This window comes from Pangasianodon hypophthalmus, chromosome 7 (genome assembly GCF_027358585.1).
Source record: "Pangasianodon hypophthalmus isolate fPanHyp1 chromosome 7, fPanHyp1.pri, whole genome shotgun sequence".
Taxonomy (NCBI): domain Eukaryota; kingdom Metazoa; phylum Chordata; class Actinopteri; order Siluriformes; family Pangasiidae; genus Pangasianodon; species Pangasianodon hypophthalmus.
In genome coordinates this window covers 15,193,363-15,220,881 of record NC_069716.1, presented here as the reverse complement: position 1 = coordinate 15,220,881, position 27,519 = coordinate 15,193,363, and the positions used below count along the sequence as shown (strand labels likewise).

At 38.9% G+C, this 27,519-nt stretch overlaps 1 protein-coding gene across 2 annotated transcripts in view; it reads right to left on the bottom strand.

Annotated features, from left to right (window-relative positions):
• gria1a (glutamate receptor, ionotropic, AMPA 1a) overlaps window positions 1-26,734 on the bottom strand; it is a 96,463-nt gene extending 69,729 nt beyond the window's left edge. The window contains exons 1-3 of one of the 2 annotated variants that reach the window (XM_053235424.1): window positions 26,447-26,734; window positions 26,114-26,248; window positions 15,365-15,604 (exon numbers count right to left, since the gene is read on the bottom strand). In XM_053235424.1, coding sequence (XP_053091399.1) covers window positions 15,365-15,604; window positions 26,114-26,248; window positions 26,447-26,528 — 457 coding nt within the window. In that variant the 5' untranslated portion in view covers window positions 26,529-26,734. The remainder of the gene's footprint in view (window positions 1-15,364; window positions 15,605-26,113; window positions 26,249-26,446) is intronic. The other variant, XM_026917821.3, reaches the window with a different exon arrangement.
• Between the last annotated feature and the right edge of the window lie 785 nt (window positions 26,735-27,519).

The window sequence follows — 27,519 nt, the reverse complement described above, 5'->3', positions numbered from 1 at the left end:
CTTTTGATTTTATTACACCACTCAGTCTTTTTTGGGTAAGAGTGTGTCAGTGTGGCACATCTTCTCCTGATAATATTTTCCCAAATATTTTCTTTCTTGCAAAAACATTAAAAAACATCAAATTATAAGGGCATCTTCTGTGCACAGCCCGCTTCAGGTCACCCCACAGATTTTTAGTTGGATTCAGGTCTGGGCTTTGACTAGGTCATTCAAAAACATTGATCTTCTTTTGGTTAAGCCATTTCTTTGTTGATTTGGATGTATGCTTTGGGTCATTGCCATGCTGAAAGGTGAAATTCCTATTCATCTTAGGCTTACTAGCAGACAGCTGAAGGTTTTGCCCAAAATCGACTGGTATTTGTAGCTCTTCATGATTACCTCCTCCTTGACAAACGCCCCGGTTCTAGCTGAAGAAAAACAGCCCTAAAGCATGATGCTGCCACCACTATGCTTCACCCTGGTTGTGGTGTTCTTTTGGTGATGTACTTTTTTGCACCAAACATAGCTTTTGAAATTATGGAATTATTATACCTTTTGGAATTGGTCTCATCAGACCATAACACATTTTGTCACGTGGTTTGGGGTGATTTAGTTGAAATGGCTTCCGTCTAGCCACCCTACCCCATAGCCCAGACATGTGAAGAATAACAGAAATTGTTGTCACATGCAGAGAGTAATCAGTATTTGTCAGATATTTCTGCCTTCACGGTGTTCCACGGTATATCTAATGTTCCTAATGTTTTGGAAATTCTTTTATACCGCTCTCCTGATCGATTCCTTTTGACAAGTGAGATACTGTACATTCATTGTAAGCTCTTTGCGGACCATGGTTTCAGGAGTCGGATGAAACCAAGGATATGTCAACAAAATCCTACAGAAACAGCTGGTCTTTATTTGGGGTTAATCAGAATAATTTCAGTGATGACAGCTGTATGATAATTACATTTGAATATGAGATTGAATGTGATTGGCTCATTCTGAACACAGCCACATCCCCAGTTATAAAAGGGTGTGCACACTTATGCAACCAGCTTATTGTAACTTATTTATTTTTCCTATTTTTACCTAAAATGTTTTGAGTGATTGTGATAATCACTTAAAAATCGAAACTGATGGTTTCTCACTTAATTTTTATAAGTTGTAATTTCACATTGAGGGTGGAAAAAGTTCTGACATGATTTATCTTGGTTTCATTTTTTTTACGTCACAAAAACCTGCCATTTTAACAGGGGTGTGTAGACTTTTTTATAACCATTGTGAGATAGTTCCAGCCAAAGTCAAGGAACTAGTCAAGTTAGTCGGTTGAAGTTAGTCAAGTTGTCATTTAGTCAAGTTTGACTCAAAAAGTGTGAGTTATTGTTTACTGATGAGCAGCACAACTCTAAGCATGGAGTTCTTTTTGTACTGATATTTACACCCGACATTTATGTGTTTCTTGATCAGAACTTGAGTGTAGTTGGCGGTTAAATGGCTGGTGTAACTCAAAAGTAGCACTTATTAAAATAAAGTGTTTCTTGAGATATGAGATGTTAAGAGTTTGAGAGTCTAAATGCATGAAAGATACCTATTGTATAATCACAACTTATCCAAAATAAATATGTATATTTTAATGCCAGGTGTAAATGCATCTGCAGAGAATAGGAGTACAAATTAATGTACCAAGTACATTGTGTAGCAGCCAAAAAACATTTTATAGGGCCATCTTTTCTTGACTGGCACTAAACAAGTGTGGCCTACCCTATAAAGAGACGCACAGGAGACTACTTTATGTGGCGTCAAAATTCAGATTGGTGTCACAAGCAACCACACACAGACCTCTCCACAAACAAGCATTTCCTTAAAGGGCTTAAAATAACCCAGGAATGGTGCAGGGCTGTATCTAGGCAACAGGAGGTTGGTAATATGGATTCCTGCAATATGGTTCCTCTTAGTCACAGGGAGTTAATGGCCCTACAGCCCCAGCCCCTTAGAGCTTCCAGCAGATAAAACCATCAGCAAGTCACAGAGACATACATCAAAAGCCCAGCCTTCACAAAAGCCCAGCACACACACAAGCTCATCCTGAGGACAGGGTAATAAAAAAGCTGACAGAGAAAGAGATGAAAAAGAGGGAAAGAGAGGACGCTTCTTTATCTGTACTTCTCACTCTCTGTCTTAAAGATAGCCTGCAATATGCAGTTGAAATGAGTTTTACATTGAAAGCCAGTGACAGGTGATGCTATTATAGGGCCACTGCAGCTGATTGGATGTTGGGGCTGGAGGTGGCACACTGGTGTCAGTGGTGGTGACAGCTGGTTCAAACTCAACATACATGAGAATATAGAAGTGCACAGAGTTTCAGCTACTATTCTAGGACAAGAAGTGATTTAGGGATTTCCTCCAGTGCAGAAATAAATGGCCATGGAGGCTGTGTGTAATATATTCCTACAGAGACAGTGGGAACATACAGTATGTGCAGAGCACATTTATTTAGGCTTTTCCAATAATCTTGGCCAGACTTCAAAGTGAGGGTCAGAGCAAAGGTAGATGTGACCAAGGAACATTTATCCTCCCTTAGAAAGAATTTTAAATTAGAAAGAATTTTAAAAAGCAGCACTAAAATGATCATTTCTGATAACCTCAACATATATAGATGGCTGACAAATTAAAGAAAAAATTAGTGGCTCTTTTGTACTTTTGGGGCATTTTGTTGGCATGGCCCTTTAGAGGGAAGGGTCAGTAAGAATCAATATAAATTCATTCTAACTAATACCTGTAATGAGAATATCCTGATGGGAGAGGATTCTTCCAGGATGGCAGTGTCTGCATCAACAGGGCATGAGAGCTTACTGGATGGTTTGATGAGTATAAAATGATGTAAATCACATGCTATGTCCTTCACAGTCATCAGATCTTAAACCAACTGAACACCTATGGGAATCACAGAACCAACTGAGGGATTATCTTTAGGAAGAATGGTGTTCATCCCACCAATATAGTTCCAGTGACTTGTGGAGTCTAGGAAACATGCATTGAATCTGTTCTGTCAGCTGATGGTGGCCCAAACCTTAACAGCCCACTTTATTATGTTTTTTTTTTTTTTTTTTTAACGTTAGACTTTTTTTGTTTGTTTGTTTTTACTAAAGATGTACAGTCCCCCCCCCCTGAAAGTATTAGAACAGCAAGGCCAATTCTTTTGTTTTTGCCATACACTGAAAGCATTTGGGTTTGAGATCAAATATGAGATGAATATGAGATGATAGAATTTCAGCTTTCATTTCCTGATTTTTACATCTTTTAGACAACTTAGCACATGGTACCTTTGGTGGCAGACCACCCATTTTTTGGTAAGAAAAGGATAGGAACACATAGTCTTAAAGTAAATTATCTCTTAATATTTGGTCGCATATCCCTTGCTTGCAATAACTGCGTCAAGGTGACAACCCACTGACATCACCAAACTGGTACAAACCAGTTCTTCTTTTGTGATGCTTTTCCAGGCTAGTACCACAGTTTCGTTCAGTTGTTGTTCGTTTTGGGGGCTTTCTCCCTTCCCATCCACTTATTTCCCCTGATGAAGTCCTTTGTTGTGTTGGCAGTGTGCTTGTCTTGCTGCAAGATGAAATTCCTCCTAATTACATTAGATGCATTTCTCTGTAAATTGGCAGACAGAATGTTTCTGTAAACGTCTGAATTCATGTTACCATTATGGGTTACATCAATAAAGATTAGCGAGCCCGTTCCAAAAGCAGCCATGCAAGCCCAAGCCATGACACTACCTCGACCATGCTTGACTTATGAGCTCATATGTTTTGAATCATAAGCAGATCCTTTATTTCTCCACACTTTGGCTTTTCCATTAATTTGGACGAGGTCAATCTTTTTTCCAGAACTTTTGTTCTCTGTATCTCTGTATTTCTTTGCAAACTCCAATCTGGCCTTCCAATTCTTACCACTGATGAGTGGTTTGCATCTTGTGGTATGACCAATATATTTCTGCTTTCGAAGTTTCCTTTGAACAGTGGCTTGTGATACCTTCACCCCTGCCCTGTGGAGGTTGTTGGTGATGTCAAGGTTTTTCTTCACAGCTCTCACAATGGTTCCCGATATCAACTGCTGGTGTTCCTTGGCCAACCTGTTTAATGTCTGGTTGTTAGTACACCAGTGGGTTCTTTTTTTCAGTACATTTCAAATTGTTGTATTGGCTATGTCCAATGCTTGTGTAATGGATCTGATCAATTTCCCTCTTTTCAGAGCTTCAAAATGGCTTGCTTTCATAGACAGGGTCTTCTCTGGTCTTCATGTTGGTTTATCCTTTTTAACAACAAATTTAGTCTTCTTAGGTGAAACTCAGGGTTCAAAGCAAGAGTAGACATTCAGTGCTATTAATTGTTTAAACAGTCATTTAAACAGCCGCTAGACCACCAGGGACAAAGTTCTTCAAAGTATAGTCAAAAACGGGACTGTACGTCTGTACTGTCAGAATGGTTGATTATTTCTCACCTTGATGTTTACATTTATTTATAGTACTACCACTTACTAGTGTGCATGTGTAGAATGACAATAGGCAATTTACCACAGACCAAAGTTCATGTTGTGTGCTTGTCAATATGATTAATAAAAAAGGGGTATGTGCACAGGCGCACACACACACACACACACACACTTAATTGTGACTTTAACTAGGTCACAGGGAATTTTAAATTTGTTACTACAAAGTTAAAATAGAGTACCATGCATACTGGGCTTGCTATAATGTTAGCTAATTAAAAAGATAATGGCATAAACACAGCTATGCAGGGATTTTGAAAGATATAGCTAACTTTTAACTCACATCAGCCCTCAAAAACATATAATATCCTGTCTGCTCCTTGTTTTCTCTGTTCCTGTCTCTTTGCCTTTCACTCATTCATGCTTTCATACTCAGAATGCGCTATAGTTTTCCACTGAATGTATTCAAGACAGCTCAGGAAACATTACACAAAAGAAAAGTTGACTGTAAGGGTACAGCTCTTAGAACTGCAAAACTTACAAGTTGTAAAATAAAACATAGCTTTATAGAATTTGTCATCTGTCATTTGTCAGAATTCGTTATCTATAACCTGTCTCCTCTTCGCATACACGTCTGTTAAAGTGTAGGCAGTGCGATGCTGCATATTTACTTGAGTTTCTGTTGTTTCTCTTCAGAACATTCAATGTTATACATTTGTTGCAGATCACGATATGCATATAATGACAGATGCAGATTTGGTTTATTTTTATTTTATGATTTATTTCCAATTCACATTTATTTACTACCACATTCGACTAATTTGTTTGTACACTTTCTAGTTGGTGGTATATTTTATGTTAACATTTATTTCTTTTGAGTTGAAGTTATAAGGTTGTGGAGAGTGGAGGTTTGATACTGTCTGGTGGGTCTGCGGTGTACTTCTGTAAAAGGTCCATTTATATATAGGACCGGCTTGCTTCAATTGCCATCATCTTATTTCCACTGGCCTTATCCATGTGACGAATTTGCTGGGGGAGGATTGTTTGTGTTTATTGGGTTACTTTGTTTAATATAATTATGTGATTTGTATATTACTAATTCTTTGTGTATGATTTATTTCTTTGTTTATTTCGTAAACTAATTGATTTATTTCAATTCTACATTAAGTAAGTTTGTGTTACCCCATGTGCGTGTGTTATGGACTAGTCCTGTGTGTACATAAGTTTGGTTCTGGTCAATTGACCTCTTCGATGTGCCCAAACCTTGATTTATTTTGCATTTATTTCCAATTTAATCTGTAACTCTATTTTTGTGGCATAAATAAATTAGTTTTTGTTTGGAAACCCTGCGTTCCTTGCATTTTAACTGCTTTGTTCCTCATATATGGTGGCAGCGGTGGGATCAGCAAGTAGAGAGTGCAGGTTTCTTAATTTTTTTCCCCCTTTTCCTCCTTCCTCCTTGCCTTGCTTGAGTTGTGAGGGTGGGAGCCAACACCTGCTGATCTGACCAGTTTGTTGTTTGTTTTGCATACATAGCACAAATGGATGCCCAGGAGTCTTTGAGGGCTTAAGAGCACAAGGAACAGGAATGGCGATGTAAAGCCTTGAAGCACCAGTTTAGCATGCTACAGATGGAGGTGCAATCTTGCACTACCCCGACTCCTGATCTGCTTTCTGTGAGTCTAGATCCCTGAAAGACGTAGGATGTAGATCCCGATTTCAGTGGGCCACCTTCCCAGTCTAAAGTGAGGGAGTGGACATTTCAACAAGAAGACATTGATAAAGGTAAATTAAAAAATTGAGTGACTCTGATGACATTTTTTGATAACTTTTGAAAGAATTGCACCAGTTTGTTGTTGGTCCAAGACTGACTGGGCTGTCCGCTTGAATCCTTATTAACTGATAAAGCCCGAGCGGCATATGTAGCAAAGTCTGCTATTCTCAGAAAGTATTCCATTAAAGCAGAAACATATCAATGAAGCTTTCGTTTTCTGGAACCCGAACTGTTAGAGAGTCCCAAAGAGCTGTATTCCAGGCTAAAGGAACTATATGGGAAGTGGATTTGATTTAAAGGTAAAACATATCAGGAAATTGGAGAAATAATTATCCTTGAGCAGTATTTCAGAACACTTTCTCCTGAGATCCAGGTATGGATCCAGGAGCGGGGCCCTGAAACTGCTGCCAAGGCTATATCATTGACGGATGTGTTTGGTGCCGCCCGGAGAAGTAGCCAGCCATCGTCATCTACCACCGTCTACCATTAATCCCAGTACAAACCCTCTGTTTCTGGTAAGTGTCTTGTAGGAGGAAAGCCTGAGTCTCAGACATTGTTTAAGCCTCCTAGGAAGGTGCTTATTTGTTACCTGTGTGGCCAAGAGGGTCATACCAAACCCGTTTGTCCAAAGAATATTGTCAAGCACTCTCAAGTGTGTCAGAAGTAGTGCAGCTCCCTTGACAAAGCCAGATTTTGGTACATAGACAGTTTGGTTCACCTGCTTTGATTAACCGTTGTGACAAGAAAATTGTATGCTGTCGCGCTGGTGATGAGAAAATGTTGCCTACTGCAGACCTTTATGTCAAAGTACAGGGACAGACTTATCTCCTAGACGTGGGTGTGGCTGATAATTTACCTCATCCCATGATTCTGGGACATAATTTACCAGTGCTTATGGATTTACTGCAGCCTGTACAGACTTGCAATATGAAAGTCACCAGTGCAAAGATACTGAAACAGACACTCAGTACCTTACCTATCTTTGATGTTGATATTAAAGCAGAACCTCCAAAGTCTTGAAAGTTACACAGTGAAAGACAGCAGGACAATCTTGTGTATAATGGTTCCAAAATGCTTGTTAACCCCCCGTGTAACTTATCTCAAAGTTTACAGGTGCCCAATGACATTATCCAGCTTCATCAGGAGGAAGTCAGACTTACCACGTACTTAGAGAAAGAGAAGCAGAAGGGTACGGCCAATGCAGTTGACACTGATTCTGCTGAAAGGTATTTATTCCAACAAGGAATTTTCTATCGCTAGTTTGGGTCCATAAAGCAGCTTGTTGTGCCACAATATGTCCAAGAGGTAATCCTCAAATTGAGCCATTCAATTCCCTGGGTTGGCAACCTAGGAAAACATAAAACCTTAGCTCAAATTAAGAGACACTTCTACTGGCCCGGACTAAGGGCAGATGTGACTGTAAAAGTTTTCCTGAGTGTCAGAAAGTCTCCACAAAATGCCCTTATCGAGCTCTGCTACAAACTTTACCTGTCACTGGTACACCATTTGAGAGGCTGGGTATGGATATTGTTGGCCCAGTGGAAAGGAGTCAAAGAGCTAATCGATTTATGCTTGTCATAACTGATTATGAGACTATATGTCCAGAAGTGTTCCCAGTGAAGTCCATTAAAGCCAAGTATGTAGCAACATGCTTGATACAACTGTTTTCCAGAGTTGGGTTCCCCCGTCAAATTCTTACCTATAAAGGCAGTAACTTTATGTCCACTCTCTTAAAGCAGGTGTGTAACCTGCTGGGTATCAAGAGTTCACCTGCAAACAGATCTCATGGAGCGATTTAACCAAACATTGAAACAGATGCTTTGTAAGGTCATCAGCGAATCAGGCAAGGATTGGGACCAGTGGTTTCCCTAGCTTCTGTTTGCATACAGAGAAATCCCCCAGGCCTCCACTGGTTTTTCTCCTTTTGAATTCTTATATGGAAATGAGGTAAAAGGCCCTCTGACTCTGCTCCGAGTGCTATGGGAAGGAACTCAGGGGACCGGGGAGCCTGTGAATATGATTTCTTTCGTTGTAAAGATGAGGGAACACCTGGAGGCAATGACAAAGCTGGCTCAAACTCACATGGCTGAAGCTCAAAGGCATCAGAAGTCATGTTACAATCAGTCAGCTCTTGAACAGAGATTTAACCCTGGCCAGAAGGCGCTGGTGATGCTTCCAAGCCATGGGAGCAAGCTGTTAGCCCATTTCAGATCAAGTGGAAGCTTGGGGCCACCACCTTACATATTTTAAGGAAGAGGAACTGGAAGAACAGTATTTACCTCAGTCTGTCCCAAGATGCATTTACCAAAGGACCGTCAATCTCAGGTGAGAGCTCTTTGCCACCTGGAACACTATCCTGGTGCTACAACATTGAACATGTGATTGTGTTGAAAAGTGATGCGGATGTCAAAAGGATGAGTTATCAAGTACCCAAGTGATTACAGGCCTCTTTGAGGAAAAAGGTGGATCTGATGTTGAAACAGGGAATCATCGAGCATTCTACAAGTGAGTGATGCCATCCAGTGGTTTTAGTTACAAAAAAGGATGGTACCTTAAGATTCTGTATTGATTTCTGATATCTTAACTCAGTCTCTAAACTTGATTTCTACCCAACTCCCCATGTAAGTAACCTATTGATTGCCTGGGTCAAGTATCTGACAACCATTAACCTCGTAAAGGGATACTGACAAATTCCTCTCACCCCTCAATCTAGAGAATTGACTGGCTTTAGAACAGCATGGGGTTATTTCATTTTAAGGTCTTTCCTTTTGGCCTGCATGGGGTCCCCATCCACTTTTCAGAGGCTCATGGACTGGATACTGCATGGCTTCTCTTTCACTGCTGCCTATTCAGATGACATTGTTATCTACAGTGACACCTGGGAGCAGCGCATGCAGCATCTCAAAGAAGTTCTGCAGCGACTCCAAAAAGCAGGCCTTACCATCAACCCATTCAAATGTGCTGCAGCCCGAACCGAAATTGAATACCTGGGATTCATCATCAGTAACAGGGTGAACAGACCTCAGGTGAAAAGGGTCCAAGCGAGTGTCCTCTGCCTCGATTGCATTAAGAATTAAGATCTTTTCTTGGGATGGCTGGCTTCTACAACCGATTTATCCCAAATTGCTCTGGCAAAGCAACAGCCCTGACTGATATGGCGGGCTCAAGATGCCCTAACCAACTCTAGTTGTCTGAGGAAGCAATGATGGCTTTCTGAGACATCAAAAATTGCCCTGGGTAAGGACCCTGTGTTGCATAACGCTAACTTTTATCAACCGTTTATTTTGCAAACACACGCTACTGAGCAAGGTATTGGAGCCATATTACTGCAGGGGCCACCAGATGACTGACGACCTGTGATTTGTATTAGCGGTAAACTCTTCCTTAGAGAGGTCCAATATTCCACAATTGAGAAGGAATGCTTGGCTGTGAAATGGGATCTAGACTCCCTGAAATATTATCTGCTGGGGAGAGAATTCACTCTGGAAACTGATCATAAGGCTCTAGATCTAGACTAGATCATAAGGATCTAGTGGCTGGAGAGAATGAAGCATACCAATAACAGAATTACCCAATGGTACCTAGCCATGCAACCCTTTTGATTTGTTGTCCAACATGTTCTGAGGAAAGCCAATGTCACTGCTGACTTCCTCTCCCGCTGTGCCAGCGAGATCTCCAAATTGGGGTAGAGTGTAATGGCCAACAGTGCGGCCACACATTTACCCAGTGAATGCACACATGCATACATATTCTCCTCTTTTGTCGCCTTTAAAAAGTTAATTCCAGTACACTGATCTTCCTTATTTAGTTTATTTAATGATTAAACATTCATTTGGTGCTGTCTGGCAGCTCTGCGTTGCATTTCCGGAAGAGGTCCATTCATATAAAGGACCGGCTTTCTCCAATTGCCATCATCTTAGTTCCACTGGCCTCATCTAAGTGGCTGGGGGGAGGCTTGTTTGTGTTTATTTGTTTACTTTGTTTAATATAATTATTTGATTTTCTATATTGCAAATTTTTGTATATGATTTATTTATTTATTTAGAAAACTAATTGATTTACTTCAATTATATGTTAACTAAGGTTGTGCTTATGTTACCCCCTGTGTGTGTTATGGACTAGTCTTTTGTGTATATAAGTTTCCCTTGTGTGTCATTTATGAGGTTATGTTTGATTTATTTAGTGTGTTATGATTTTTGGATTATTGTTTGGTTCTCTTTGATGGGCCCAGACCTTGATTTATTTTACATTTATTTCCTATTTAATCTATAACTCTATTTTTGTGGCATATATAAATTATTTTTTGTTTGGAAACCCTGTGTTCCTTGTGTTTTGACTGCTTGGTCCCTCACAATATGCTTTTTGAAAATCTCATTCCACGCACCTTAGTTTCAGTGAACAGAAACTGTAACGCTACAGCATACAAAGGCATTCTATGCAATTTTGAGCTCCCAACTTTATGGCAACAGTTTGGAGAAGGCCCACATATGGCTGTGTTGGACAGGTGTCCACGAACCTTTGTCCATATTGCTAATTCTTTGTAGATTTCAGATTCTTTCTTTGATTTATTTTTCTTCATAATGTCTCACATTACACATTTAACGAAAGGCTGTATATGACTGTATAAGATGAAATCATGGTTATAAGTTTTTCTTACATTTTTGCACATCAAACAATAAATGACAACTAACTACAGGTACAAACTTAGTTTTTTGAATGAGGGATTGAATTAATTGGACCACAGGACTGGTCCGAGGAATAATTCAAGCCAACTGTTTGGATTTGTCTATTTACCATCATACCTAATATTTATAGAATTGAGAAAATTTAAATTAAAAGGTAATTTTGTCACGTCACTTGTCAGTATATAGAAAATGGTCACCTGTCACTTTCTATTGTCAACATATGGGAATGAGTAGACCAAGATCAAGATCACTCTCAGTTTAAGACTGTTTGGGTAGAGCTTCACATTTGGCTATACTGGAGGTTAGAGCACTGAGAAAATAGAGAGTAAGCTCAAATTAGTTAGCATTTTAGAAAAGAAAGCCAGCCACTAACTTTGTGTTTCAGAAAATGTGGAGTTGACATCCTAAAAACATATTATATATCAGTAAGGTAGCTAAACATTCTGTCATGTAACAATAAACAGCATATTATTGTGTACGAACCAAAACAGAAATCAAAAGCTTCACATGAATCAAATGTTTGCTTCTCTTTTATTGTTTGCTAGTAATTATTTAACTAATGTAGGAGTTTCTGTAGAAACTTGGTAATTATCCCAGCTGTTCCTGTGATTGCCTTTCTGCAAAACAGGCACACAGACAAAAAGTATGATTCATAAATCCAAGGAGATAGACAAGCTGCACTGAGCAGAATGCAGTGAAGAAGCAGAAAAGCATATTTCAATGTAAATAATCTGTCACAATTATTAAAAAATGATTAAAATGTCCATTAATATACAGATTTTGGGTGTTATTTTAACATAATTTTGAAATGAGCTTAAAACTTTGATCAAGACCAAACAAGATTAAGCAAATACAGGCAGGTAACACAACTCAGATCTCCACCTGGTGAGATAGGCAATGGTGAAAACACAGCGAGATACAATCTAACTTTGGGAGGGCCAAAAATTGCCCAAAGTTTACATGGGCAAACACATCATAGACAATCTGCAGTAAAGCTCAGAACTTACTCAATCACTAAGGGACACAAGACACCACATAGAAACAGTTGAATTTATATACGGTAAATGCAGAATGTAAACTTGAAGCAATCGTCAAAGTTTCTGCTACAATTCTGGAGATCTCTGCTGGTGGGGAAATGTACTGGGCTGGTGTTACAGTTTAGTACTTGATAGCAAGCAGAAATGCATATGTCTATATTTTTTAAAGGAAGTCAATTTAAGTAAACAACAATGAAAAATAAAACTAACCAGTGATAGTTGGCTATTATAGTTGAATGGGAGGGCTAAAGAATTCTACAACCAATCAGTAAATTGCAGTTCCTATTATGAAGTCATTAGGGTTGAGCCTTAAAACATGCGGTCTCATCATAGGCATGAAACAATTACGTATGCACACAGGAACACACTGAAAGATCCATTCATGCTTCCCATTTTTAAGTCAAGGGTTTCAAGTCTGCAATCATGCTGTGACTCTTCCAAACTGTAAGCACTGCAAATAGAAAAGCTGCACTTACCCTTAGCTAGCTCTTTAAACCAACAACCACAAATCTTACATACAGTTCATATAATTCCCCCCTGTATGCTCTGCGGCTCTCGGCACACGGCGTGACTCCCAGCATGAACAGTGCCTCCGTGTTTGTTTTTTATCACTGCCCATGTGTGTTCTGTTTTGGTTTGTGTCTTGTCTCGGCCCTTGTGCTGTCATTGGTTTATTACCCTTTTGTGACTTGATTGTACTCTCCTGTTTTGTATTAGTTTCTGATCAGTTTGCCTATTTATATTCTTGTGTGTCCTAGTTTCAGTACTAGTTCTTATTGTGCATTTTGTCCATTAACTCTGAGTTACTGTTTCCCTGTTTTTTCCCTTGTCCTATTCATAGTTACTTCCTGGTTTTGACCAGGTTTTGTGTTTTTGTTTACTTTTTGATTATAGATCCCTTTTTTCATGCTGCATGCCCATGTATTGACCCATGCTTTGATGGGTTAATACACGTGATGTGATAATTTTTGATGATAATTTTTATTTTGCCCACAATAAACTACATGCTGATCTTATGCACCTGCATCACCTAACTGCACATTTTACAATTAGTATTTAGTGACATTGCCTTTTAATTGCTTAACTTGGGGTAGCCTTCCACAAGCTTCTTATAACATTTTGCCAGAATTTTTGCCAATTACTCCTGATAGAATGGGTGTAACACAGTCAGATTTGTGGACCTACTTGCTCAAACACGCTTTTTCAGTTCATTCCACAAATTTTCTATGGGATTCAGGTCAGGGCTTTGTGATAGTCACTCCAGTGCTTTGACTTTGTTGTTTTTAAACCATTTTGTTACAACTTTGGAGGTATGCTTAGGATCATAGGCTTGCTGGAAGATCTAGTTCAGACCAAGTTTTAACTTTCTGTCTGATGTTTTGAGTTAGTATTTCTAGATAATCCTCCTTCCTCATGACGCCATCTATTTTCTGAAGTGTACCCATCCCTTTTCCAGCAAAACAACCCCACAACATGATGCAGCCACCCCCATGCTTCACAGTTGGGATGGTCTGCTTCTAATTAAAAGCCTCTGTCATCACTATGTTACCCATCAGCCCTTGAACATCAGGAGATCATGCACACCTAAGTCACGTTAATGTCTAATGAGCACTGGTATTTAAGTTCCATCTTTGGTAGCATTGTTTGTCTTGCATTTTTAGCATTCACCTTATGTGTTCCCACATTTGCCTAGATCTTGTTTTTGTAGTTCATTTACCTAGGGTTTGTTTTCATGTAGCACTGATTAAACCTTATCTGCACTTGCATCTACCTCTGTCTCCAGTCACTGACAGCTTTACCCTCTAATTATGATAATTGGCCAATCAGAAGCATCGAAAAGTCATTACAAATTTCTGGAACCTACCAGGCTGTTTAAGTAGACAGTCAACTTGGTGTGTACAAACTTTTGATCCACTGGAATTCTGATATAGTAAATTAAACTGAAATAAATCTGTCTTTAATCATTTTTTTTTAAATTGCCTTTGATGTGAAAAAAGTAGATACCCTAATAGACTTGCCAATAGAATTGTATGATAACATTGAATCTGTGGAAAACTGAGATTGAATATCTTTAGCCTAGGTGTATGTAAACTTTTGGCCTCAACTGCATATACCATTCTGTGTATTTTTACTTACAACCATCGGTGGTGCTAAAAATTAATCCACCATAACTCACATCATCACAACAGCAAATAAGACAATATGGATGGCAAAAATAGAGCCTTATTTTTTATATATTTATTTCCTTGACAGAGAGGGAAGACTTAACCCTGCTAGCCCATTCATACCACCTGCCCCAGGAACAAAAGTTGTGGAAAATAAACAATTCTAAAAATGGGGAGAGGGGCAACACACACATCTGTTTTCTATATTCATACACAAGACAAACACAGGGTACTGAGACCAGTAGCTAGGGACAAACGCAGACAATCATGCCATACCTATTCAGCGATGATGCAATGGGAATTTTTCGATGCAGATGGTATTGATCATGCAAATGACATACATAAGAAGTATCTGTTAGGGAACAAAGACTGATTTTGATGATGAAGTAACCAGACTTTTTTTGTACCTAGCTTTGTGCTACCTCAGTCTGACACTTTGTCTTGTGGTAAGAGTATTTAATCGTCACCCAAAAGCCATTGAATAGATAAATTAACATAACAAGCACAGAGAGCAGGAAGCGGTGTGCTCATTCTCTAAGGAAATATATACAATAGAATGCTGTTTCTAGATGCACACACACATACTCTCACACACAAAGAACACACACAGAACAAGTCCCACTACCAGTACTGTTTGAACAAATCGTATGTCAAAACCACTTGTCAAATCATATGTCAAATAACCAATTTTCTTATTTATAAAACCTTGCTACTTAACATTTTAAGAGAATTTTCAAAAAGTCAGCAAAAATCTGAATTGTTATAATTGTTCCATGAACTACTGTTACAAGGATATTTTGAAGATGGCATGAGAAGATTATGCAATCAAAGAAGTGTCAGAATACAAATAAGTAGTGTAACAGCAGGACTTGCACTGTAATATATGCTAATGTGCATGTTACAGTAGGCTATGCCAATATATTACATCACATTATAGTACTGTTTAGAAAACACCGTTTACAGCATTTAGCAGCCATAATAAAGCTTTCTTGGTTACTATGACACTTTCCTAGTTACTATGGCAACCATGAAGATCCTGGAATATGTCCTGGCTACCTCTATCTCTATATCTGAAAAATCCTTACTGAACCTACAACACTGCCAACTAAGCCATGTATAGGGACTTTTTCAAACTTCTAATCTAATTTTGAATCTAAATTCAAATTTCAAATCTTTTTTATGTACAAATTAAAAAATGGTCTTGAACCCCACTGATTTCAACCTCATGCCCACCTGAATCGGAGCTATACATGTAGACAAACTTGGTCCACTTGTAGTGTTCAATGACCCCAACCAAGGCGTCCTGCATCTCGGGCCGCAGTTGAATCACAAATTGGTTGGAGGTCTCAATGGGGAAGCTGGGTGTCACAAAACAGACGTGCAGCGCACCACAAAATGACATCAGCATGCTCACCGTCTTCCTGTCGTACACACCAATGATGGCATACACTCCTTTTGCAAACTGTGAACAAACTGCAACATAACAAGATAAGATAAATGTTAAGGTATGCAGATTAAAAACAAAGCACTTCAAAATTTTTTGTACTGTTAACCTTTGAAAGACAAAAGCAATGTACAAAAAGAGTCTTGATAGTTACTGACATTCAAATATCCAAAATTCATTGCAATAGGAATAAATAAATAGAAAATCAATATGTGGCTGTTCCTTCAGTGTGAATTGGTTCATGCTGAGTGCTTATGGGGGCTGGGTAGCTCATGAAGAATGCTAATCAATACACTCCACTAATTCTAAATACCACAATCCCTGGTTCCCCAGTGAAGCAAAATAGCCACCATCTGTTTCTTAAACTGTTTCCTAAACCAGGATTCTCCACTACGTTAATTCTGAATCTGGCAATCCTTTCCTTGCCGCTATCTGTGCCCTTGTTAGGATTTTCTTCTTAGTGTATCCATAAGCCTCATATTTCTGTGCTTGTTTTAAACAGACTGAAATAGAAATCAGTTTTCTGTTGAAGGCCCAGGGTCCAGCAGGAGATGCCTGAGGGAGTACTGGGGGCGCAGGGCAAACTGGCATGGCTGTTACCCAGCAAACAGGCTGAGCCACTACTATGTGGCACACAAGCAGGAGAAAGTTGGCATCTGTGCCTAGGATACCGGCAAATGCCCATGTGTGGTACCATCAGTGAGCTTCTTTTGCACTAAATTTAATGCAGACATCGAAGTAAACTGAGCTGTCTTACACATACAGTAGTAAGGGCAGAAAAACAGAGTAAATTTGTTTTATCTTCCAATATTTCTATGCTATCCTTCCAAAAATATTTTTTCCATACCACAAAAATGATCACAAAAATGCTAATCACAGAAGCTACGATTACCTCACAGATAATATTCATGTAGTGTTTTACAAAGCTGCTAGACATGTAGCTGCTCACAACTATCACTATAATTCTGCTTGGGGTGAAAGAGAGAGAATGAGACTAAAAGAGGTGGAGTCTGCCTCCCTCTGATTTAGCTATTACTGAAGACATATGGCACATCAGATCAGTTTCCACGCATTACTATATGCCATCTGTGCCTATCCTGAATGGTCACTTTTTTACTACAAGCTAGCAACTGCTTTATATCATGAACTAACAACCTGTATCAATTGATCTTCCTGTTACTACTAAAATACTTAGTTTTTCATAATAACCTATTAGCAGTGACTGATAGATAATTAGGACTTGTTCAGGGCTGTCAAATAACTATTTCAAATAATGGATACATACTCTCGGTAAGACATAGCTCAGAATTTTACAGATGCACCAAGTACATCAAGTCGTGTTATCTGACACTGACTGAGCTTTCAGCTATGTAGCTTCTTGAATTTAGACATAACAGCTAATGTTATTCTAAAGCATAGGCTAAAAATCTGTAGTTCAAATCTGCCTGGTTGGTTTAAAAAGTTCAACAAGCAACACATGGTTGTGTCATCAGCACTTGCAGTGACAGGAAAAGCTTGGCCACCCAGGGTCAATTGCCTTAACAACAGTGAGGTTGGAAGCTATTGTAGCAGGAGGATATGAGACAAACTGCCATCAGACTCATGATTCCAGCCCTGCCAACACTGGCCCTAACAATTGAAGGCATGCCATGTCCCCTCCCAGCTTCTGCCAAACCATCAAGATTATTGATAATGTTTCTAAGCTGAGCAGTCATTCCATCTATAGCTGTGAGACCATGGTTCTTTGGCCACTCTGTCCTGGTTTCTCATGTTCTGATCTAATGAGACACAGCAGAGAGGTAATTATTAAAGCTTTTGAGTCTAGCCGCTTAGAACTTGGCTGACTGTGGCTACATGTGCTCTGTAGCCCATCAGAGCTGCCATGGTGATGCTCCGGCTGGCATCTCTTGTTATGCCCATTGAGCAGACTCTTATTCTTCTCAACAGCTCAGCAAATCTCAGGAGCATTAGCTTCCTCTCTCTGTTTGCTCTCTGTTTGGCAGTGATACATAGTGAGTTTAGGGTTTCTACTGCTCCCACAAATTGCATTTCCTGAGTGCAATCTACCTTTTCCGATACTTCAATCTGTTCTCGCTCTGCATTTCATTGGTTCCATTTCATCTGCGTGAGAAAAAAATCTATTCCGCTGGCAGCGTGTGCAAAAATCCAGTGATTTCCAAAAAGAGACTCTGGGGAGAATTTTGGAGCTTAAATACTATTTGACTATTCTCTTCTGTCTTTATCTGTTTTTCTCTTTTATTTCTCATTCCCATACTCCCGGGATTTAATTGAAGCCCCAGGTGGTTTCTCATCTGCTGCTTTGTTGTGCATGCTGACTGAGGGATAATGCATCTGCCTATGAATAGAGTTGATTTGCACCTCGTGTAGCCAAGTGGCTCCACCTCTCAGCTCTCCATCCCTCCTTTCTGTACACTTTCTGCTCTTTCCTCAAGCTCCTGGGTTCCTTACTTTTGCACATACTTGTGTATACACACACATAGAGAGAGAGAGAGACTAAAACAAACAACATCAGTATGCGTAACTGCTCACATAGAAAAAAAAATCACGCATGGGAAGCTTAGCTACAGCTTGCTTAGCTACACACATACACACCCACAACTCATGGGAGTTGCATGTCATTACACTACACAGTGGAGCATATTAATGTAAGCACTCTGGGGAAAATGTAGAAATACACGTTGGGGCTCAGCCAGTGCCATGACCTAAGCAAATAGTTCTTGGTTGTTTACATATAGTATGCAATTTCTAGTAAATTATGACCACTGTACAATTCACCTGACACACCGGTCAGACAAAATTCCCTCTTCCATATTTAAAAAAAATAAATCTATTTGACTTAATCTTTCATCATAACAAAATCATTCATTTACTATGTGATTCTTTGTTTTAAAATCTGAAATATTTCACAATGCATGGCATAAAAACATGTACAGTAATGTTTAAAAGTTAGTTTTATAAGTGAGTCATCTGTGCATTTTTAACAGTTTAAGAATGTGATTATCCAGAATCAATATTACACCTATATTGCCCAAAAATGGGCAGCTCTCTTTCTGCAGCTGTACTTCTTGTTCATCACCTCAAATGATACAGTGGATGGAGTGTGCACATTTTTTTTTTACATCCTGACTGAAAACCTTTTCTTCCTTTTCACCACAGGGCAAATATTTTTACTGCTACCACAACAAACTGTTTTTAGAAAGTCCTGTATGCTACCACAGCTAAAGGCTACTTTTCTGATTATACAACCATAGGAAATAGGCTGAGTAGACCTTCTGAGTTAGGCTGTCGTGTTTCTGCTGTGACCAAAGAGAAATTAGATTCCTTAAAAAGCACTAATATATAATTTTTCTGTCATTTCTGACAGCAGCCAAATTACCCTCCCCAGCAACAACGCTGATGTCGGAAGCCATAGTTTCCTGAAGATTCAAAACATTAAAAATATTCAGAGCTATTGCTACCCTATAAATGCTTTATTCCACTGTCCCAGTCACACAATGTAGGTTATACCATATACAACAAAAATAACTATCATTTGCTTTTAACCTTCTCATTTGAATTTGTGTACTTCCCAGGAGGCCAGCCATTTTAGGAAAAACACATAGAATATATTCTAACAGGACTTCCTGACCATCACCCCCATATGTGGGCCTTCCTCAAACTGTTGCCACAAAGGTATGGAAGTTTGGAAGCACACAATTGTATTGGATGTATTTGTATGCTGTAGCATTACAATTTCCCTTCACTGGACCTAAAGGGCCCAAACATGTTCCAGCATGACAATGCCCCTGTGCACAAGTGAGGTGTATGAAGACATGGTTTGCCAAGGTGGAAGTGGAAGAGCTTGAGTGGTCTGCACAGAGCTCTGACCTCAACCCCATTGAACACCTTTGGGATGAATTGGAATACCAATTGCCCAGGTCTTCTCGCCTGACAACACTGCCTGACCTCACTAATGCTCTTGTGGTTGAATGGACTAATCCCTTGTGGTTGAATGGACTAATCCCCATAGCCATGTTCCAGAATTTAGTGGAAAGCCTTCCCATGAGAGTGGAGGTTATTATAACAGTAAAGGCGAGACTGTAAATCTGGAATGGAATGTTCAAAAAGCACATAAGTGTTAATGGAAAAAAGGATGAAATATTTGACTTAAAAAGATTATAAAGGCCAATAACAAGTGTCAAATCTAACACTTTTTTTAATCAGAAATGTATTAAATATGCCTTTTTAATTTAATAATTTATTAATCAATGCCAAAAAAAAGCCTAACAAAGGGCATTAAAATGGGCAAATCCCACAGGCACATTAACAGCAAAGGGAGGACTAAATCTGGAATGAGATGTTCAAAAAGCACATATGGGTGTGACGGTCAGGTGTCCACAAACTTTTGGCCATATAGTGTACTTTCAAGTACTCATACAGTCTCTCTGTAATTAAATATACTTTGAATGTGTTCATTTAAGTGAATATACTGTATATAGCTAACAGATAATTAACTCATTGTCTATTAGAGTATTAGCTAGCTAATAAATAGACTATAATTACAGAAAGTTTTCTTCTTTCTTTTTAATGCAGTATACTGTACACACGTATAGAATTCCAAACAAGATTTTAAAAAATAGATTTATTAGCAAACATTACATGATTTCTAAAAGAAACTATCAGACAATAGCATTTGGGATACTCATAATACTGCCGTCTAGCTAAGCCATGATCCTCACTATAACTTCAGGTTTTCCTAGTGAATACCAAAGAATAATTAGACACAATGCTTATGTTACTTATGCCCTGATGAAAAAGTAGCCTTGTCAACCTAGGAGACCAGCTAACCCCTGCATTCCAGCCAGTAAGGCCAGGCTAGTCAGGCTGGGAGAGCACCAAAACAAACCAAATAAATAAGACCAGCAAACATCTAAAGCTAGTCTAAGATGGGACCTAAGCAGGGTGCATCTTTCAATAATTTAGTTCTAGTCTAGATAGAACTGTAAACTATTAGATTGTGATTAACATCAAGTCTTTAGTTGCATAAGTCTACAGGAAAAGCAGAATGGATCTCTGTGTACTGACTTGAGTGAGAATCAGACAAGGAGCTTAACCCTGTGTTCTGTTCACTAATCAGCAATAAATGTCCCACTGACCCAGGCCTTTGCTTTTTAATGTATAACAGTACTGTTAACAATCAAATTATGTATAGAATTATTGATACCTTTAATGTAAAAATAGTAAGAATTAAGTTTTAACAAACATTTATTTTGTTACATTTTTGAGCATAAACTTACGGGAATGTGTCACGGATTTGGTGATGGAGGTGGATGCAAGTGCAGGTATAAATTTTTTTACAGTGAAACAAAAACAACACAAAGACTATGAAACATGAACAAGGCAAGACAATAACATGAACATGGTACAAATAAGGGTGACAACGACTAAAGATCAACAAGGAGCGCTATGCAATGTGTGATTTAAATACTAGTGCTAATTAAAAAACAACGTGATACATGTGCTCACGGTCATGTGACATGGTGCGTGCCGTGAGCACGTGAAGTGAAATGGCTTGTGGGTGATCTAGTCCAGCGCTGTACTGGCGCTACCGTGACAGAATGCTGTAACACGTTATTTTGTTTGTTTATTTGTTTTATTTTGTCTAATATTAATATTATGATTCTCTTTCTGTCTAATCAGGTTTGATTACACTTACTATGTTTACCTGGGTTTTTGGACACACATACACACACACACACACACACACACGCATACACACACACATGAATGTGTATGCAAAGCCTACATGTGCGCTTAGCAAAACAGAAACAATTTCCCATTTATGTGCAAAAGCAGCACACACTGGTGCAGGTGTGTTGATAAAGAAAGCTGGATACACACTGCTGAGTACAAAGTTGGAAGTAGAGATAAGATAGCATAACATAAGAATGCCGCTTCAATGCCTAATTAAGCAGGTAATTGAAAGAGCTAGACTTCTGTCTGCTAACTACGCCTATCAGCTACCCACAGCAGGCTCACCCTGCTGTCAGCCTGAAGAATCGGACCACACACATACAAACACACCTTTACTATCCAGCACAAGACTAGAGAAGACAGCAGCTCCGTATCACAGAAAGCAGGCGGCACAATTACTAATCCATATGTACCATAATCTACAGTGCTGAGGGTTAAAGACTCGAGCTCATATTTTTCTATAGTGAAGGCTGCCAAGAGCAATGCGTGTCCTCATTATCAGAGGAAGAGACTACTCAAGCTATGTGGGCCAGGCTCTTTATGAGCTCCTAATTGGGCTACTTGAATGATTTCACATGGCACCATGTCAAGTAGTCTTTTGGACTAGATAGAGAAGCTGAGCCAGTATAAATTACTGATGAAATGTCTTGTTCCACTTTATGTGCAACAGTGCACGTGTTAGTGTGTGTAGGAGGGAGTGTATTTCGGTCTGTTACACATATTATTTGCTGTCAGTGCAGTTGTCAAACAGCAAATCCCTGCAGGTTTCTTCCCCTCTTTTACACTGCTTTTGCTGTGTTTTATTTTATTAAAGAATACACCAGAGGCAAAAGACTACAGCTGTCATTTTGTAAAAGCAGGGACAACAGCAAAGAGCAGCGCACTCTTTTGTCTGTCATTAATGTAATATGTGGTGCACAGAAAGAGACTTTTCAAAGAGAAACATGACAGAAGTTTCATGAGAAAAGAAGTTTGACAATCTTGAGTCAAAAGTAAAAAATGCCATAACCTACTTAATGAGTGAATAATGCAATAGGTGAGCTGCAGTCATGTTGTTATAGATGCTTGGTAATGCCAGACAAGTTTCAAATAGAGAGTAACATGACTGAGTTTAATAATTCATCTTTTTTTTTTTTTTTTTTTTTTTTTTTTTTTTTTTTTTTTTTTTACTTCTTATACAAACATACACCCATTGCACTACTTTGCTTGTTTTAGCAGACGACTCATCAAAATCTCTCTGGGCCAGATGTACTAAGCTGTTCTCGCCTGTTTTCATTCCTAATTGGGCCTCATTCTGCATAAAAAACTTTGCGTGTTATGTATGAAACTGACATACAAGCCTAACTCACAATTTAAGCACTCTGCACATGGCAACACGAAAAGTGTGCTTCTCACCCTCATGCATATTCATATGAGGGAGGATTGCGTAAAAAGTGGGAAGTCAGAACATAAAAAGGATGGGGAACTAGAAAGTGTGGCTGATGACATATTCCATTCATGTACCAAAATTTAAGTAATTATATTCGATGTGTTACCAGGTTTTTCCGACACAATTTGACTACTTTTGAATGGCCAGCACCAGCGTTTTTATTCAATTATGTAGATATTTTAAATTTATGACAAGATATATAATAATATGAGAATATTTTAGAATCTTTTTAGGGAAACTATGTCTGTTAATATTCCTTGTCAACCGGGCAACTTTTGTCACACAAATCTGGAAACCCTGGCCATAGTCCACTTGTCAGGATCACATAAATCAGTTTGCCTTACATCTAACAAAGAAACCCAACACATTAAACAGAACATTTTTGACATTGGCAATGTTGTAAATGTCAACCACAAGAATCAGTCAACTGCAAGAAAAATGGAATACTGTTTAACTGAACATTTTTATACAACTATAGCCACTTTATTTTGTAACCAGCTGTCTTTTCAATAAAAGCAACAATAGTAATGAAATTACATATAAACCATATTAATTCCATCCACACCATTTACTTGTTATGACATGAAAGTATTAATTTATGATAAGAGAGAACTTAATTTACATTATCTTCTTTACAGAACATGTATTTCCTTTTTAGTGTGAAAACCATGTCCACCACTTCATAGGCAAAGAGCAAAGAGGTGGTCCCAGTTGCAGCTTCTGTGATGACTTACAGCTTTAGTAAATTGAAAGTTAATTGTGAAAGTGAATTTTTTGGCATTATACATCTTGCCCTCTGAGCACTCTCCTAAGAACTGTATTTGTGACAAAACTGCCTGTTCAAAGCTGTTCTCATGTACAGTGTTCACAAATCCCTCACTCAGAGATACTCTCTGACTCTTGACAGTACTCTTTTTAGTTTGATTTTGTATAGAAAAGCTGAAAAATAAATACACATTTAAACAAGAATTAAAAAACAAAACAAACTATTCTGACCACAAAGTAACATTCACTGGACTGAAACACCAAATAATTTATTTTAGCCAGCAGCCAACTGCCAGCAGCCTGGTAGCAATTTTTTTGACATTATACTATATTACACTAACTTGTGTGCATGTGGATGAGCAAAGTTTGTAGGTTCTAAGTAGTAATAAAAATAAACCTGATGTTTGCTAGATTCCCACAGTTAAAGATCTGTTTAAAGGGATCATGGATAATAAAATACAAGTATGAGACCTTCTATTAAACTAGCTACTGTAGACAAATCTGACACACACTGTGCTGTGCTTCTCCACTAAATGATGAATAGAGGCTGTACACTCACCGTACACTTTAATAGGAACATCTGTACACCTGCTCATTTATGCACTTATCCAATCAGCCAATCATGTGGCAGCAGCACAATGCATAAAATCATGCAGATACAGGTCAAGGCTTCAGAATGAAAAAAAAGTGTGATCTCTGTGACTTTAACTGCTGATCTCCTGGGATTTTCACTCACAACAGTCTCTAAAGTTTACACATAATGGTGCAAAAAAAAAAAAAAAAAAGCTCTGAGTGAACAACAGTTCTGTGGGTGGAAACGCCTTGTTGATAAGAGAGGTCAGAGGAAAATGGCCAGATTGGTTCGAGCTGCCAGGAAGGATATGGTAACTCACGTAATCACTTTTTACAACCGCGGTGAGCAAAAAAGCATTTCAACATGCACAAAACATCAAACCTTTAGGTGGATGGACTACAACAGCAGAAGACCACATCAGGTTCCACTCCTGTCAGCCAAAAACAGGAATCTGACTCTATCATGGGCACAGGCTCATCGAAACTGGACAGTTGACGATTAGGAAAAAACATAACCTGGTCTTCAACTGTCCAGTTTCGGTGAGTCTGTGCCCATAATAAGCTCAGATTCTTGTTCTTGGCTTACAGGAGTGGAACCTGATGTGGTCTTCTGCTGTTGTAGCTCATCCACCTCAAGGCTTGATGTGTTGTGCATTCTGAGATGCTTTTCTGCTCACCACAAGAAGTTGTAAAGAGTGTTTATTTCCTGTCAGCTCAGATAAGTCTGGTCATTCTCCTCTGATCTCTCTCATCAACAAGGTGTTTCAGCCTGCAGACCCTCCGCTCACAGGATGTTTTTTGTTTTTCGCACCATTCTGTGTAAACTCTAGAGACTGTTGCATGTGAAATTCCCAGGACATCAGCAGTTTCTGAAATACTCAAACCAGCCCAACTGGCACCAACAACCATGCCACAGTTAAAATCACCTAGATCACATTTTTTCCCCAGTCTGATGTTTGATGTGAGCACTAACTGAGGCTCTTGACCTGTATCTGCATGATGATGCACTGTACCGCTGCCACATGACTGGCTGATTGTATGACTGCATAAATGAGCAGGTGTACATTTGTTCCTATTAAAGTGGACGGTGAGTGTACACCATTGACGGATAAAAGTCTGCCACGAATCTGCAAGTCTGAAATGAATCTGCATGTTGCAGACGTATTACAGCGGAAACAGCAGTCCGAATTTTCCCTGTCAAAACCGTCCACAATACCGTGAAAATACAATTCACCCAAATACCTGCAGCGTTTATTATTAGATTCATGTCTTGTGGTCTACCAAAGTGGTTCATTAGGCCTACTAACTCACAGAAAAAACTTGAGCAAGATGTTTCTCTAAATCGTCACTGGTTCAGTTTTCAAGTGTCCATTATTTTAATAGCCAACATGTAAAATAGGCCTACGTTATTTTTGCGCGCAGCCCAGACAATTATGCAGTGGCATCTGCAGTCTGACTTCATTTCGACGAATCAGAAGAGCCCAAATGTCTAAATTTGAAATCCGATCTTACCCAAAACGATGAATAATGCAGTGTATGAATACATGACTGCAGTCATGCCTCCCATGGTACCACACAAACTCTAAACACATCCGCAACCTGATGAATTTTTAGACTGTAGTTTTAAACTCGGCTTTAACATACTGAAAAATCAGGATTTTTATCAGCTTAAAAAAAAAAAAAAACCCTAAGCCTTCATTCGAAGCTGACTGCAAAATGGACACAAATTACATTTCCATATGCACATCGTCCATATTGTAAATTTCACAAGACTCGGCTTATTCTGAAGCTTCAGCTGAGGACTACACATTGATCAGTTGTTTCCATACACTACACAAGGACACTAACAACAGACAGCATGAGTGTATGCAACAGGGACATATGCTAAACTTCTGAAGCGCAGTGTTTTCCACTTTTTGTCACAATGATCGCTAAATAAATAAGTAAATAAAAGATCAAGAAAAAAGTGTGAACGTTTTTAAGTCGACTCGCGTCTGTTTTCCACGGTCGTACTCACAGGCATAAGTCATAGAGAAGCTGTTGCCCATCTTCACCATATCTACTTGCGGTACCAGTTTGGGAATGTCCTGATGGTGCGAAAGCGCAAATCGGAATACTTCATATTCGTGCGACTCTGTAGGGAATAATCCTCCTGTGTGTGAAAACAGACGGGAAAATTGTAAGCGATCATGCATATTAGGTTAAATCGTATGTGACATTCCTGTTATTGCTCGTGTCCGTGGAATGTAGTAAAATGTCAGTCATCTTTTAAAAGAGCAATCTTAGTCAGTACAAATTGTCCATTTTGAGCACTTTGGGCACCTACAGGTGACTATTTTCGTGCACCCACCTATGTTGATATTACTTGGAAAACTCGAACCAAAGCAGAGTCCGATAACGCTGGTGCAGAGAAGAGCGATGCTTCGTTGCATATTTTTTCCTTTTGCATTTGCGGAAAGAAACAAAGCCAAATCCCCAGCATGGGTATAGCCCAATGGTTCCGTTTGAAATCTGCCCGGATTTTCCAAGAACACAACCAACAATGAGTGACCGAGCTACAAAAGAAATTGCTTCCGCGCTCTCCCTGCTCGTGCTCACCACTGACGTCTTGTGTGTGTGTGTGTGTGTGTGTGTGAGTGTGTGCGCGCGCGCGGTTCCGTTATTCTGAGCTGTTATGCACAGCTCTGCCTCCCAGCTACAGGAACGACTAATGTTGAAGCCCGTCGCCGAGGTATCCCACCCCAAAATCACACCATTAAGTGGTAGCCTATTTCTCTACAAAATACACATTTGATACATAAATGTGTGAAAACTGAACATTAGTACCCCTTTATCTCCTGCAATGGCATGTTTTATTCAAAAAAGACCTACTTTACATAGTTCTTTACTGCATGTGTAAGGAACTAAACGTATACAATAAAAATATTAAATAGAAACAAAAAACATTTGCTATGGTAAAGATTACTGTTGGTTATCAATCTGCGCTGCAACAAAATGTTCATCTGTATAAGAATGCACTTTGAGTGATTTGTGAATTCAGATGGTGCTGTTTACCTAAGTCAGAGAATTTTGCGTGGCTATCAATTGTATTCGTATTAGTCTTTTCCTTTTAAAGGGAAAAAAATCGCAGAGATACCAATGACTGACAAGCCAAACATAACTGAAAATGTATTTAGATGCTATGTATATACGTTTATGTTTAGTGGCTTCACCCTGAACCAGCATGGAGCTTTTACCCCTATAATTCTATTTATGATTCAGTGCTTGACCTCTCAACATTTAATTTTGAGTAATTTTGGAACGAAACTATAGCCTGCCATTCTACTTGGAAACGGAGATACATACAGTAATTCAATGAAATTGCAAACATAAATTTGCATGTATGTTGATGCCATTTGCATTGGAAATTGCCAATAAGTACAA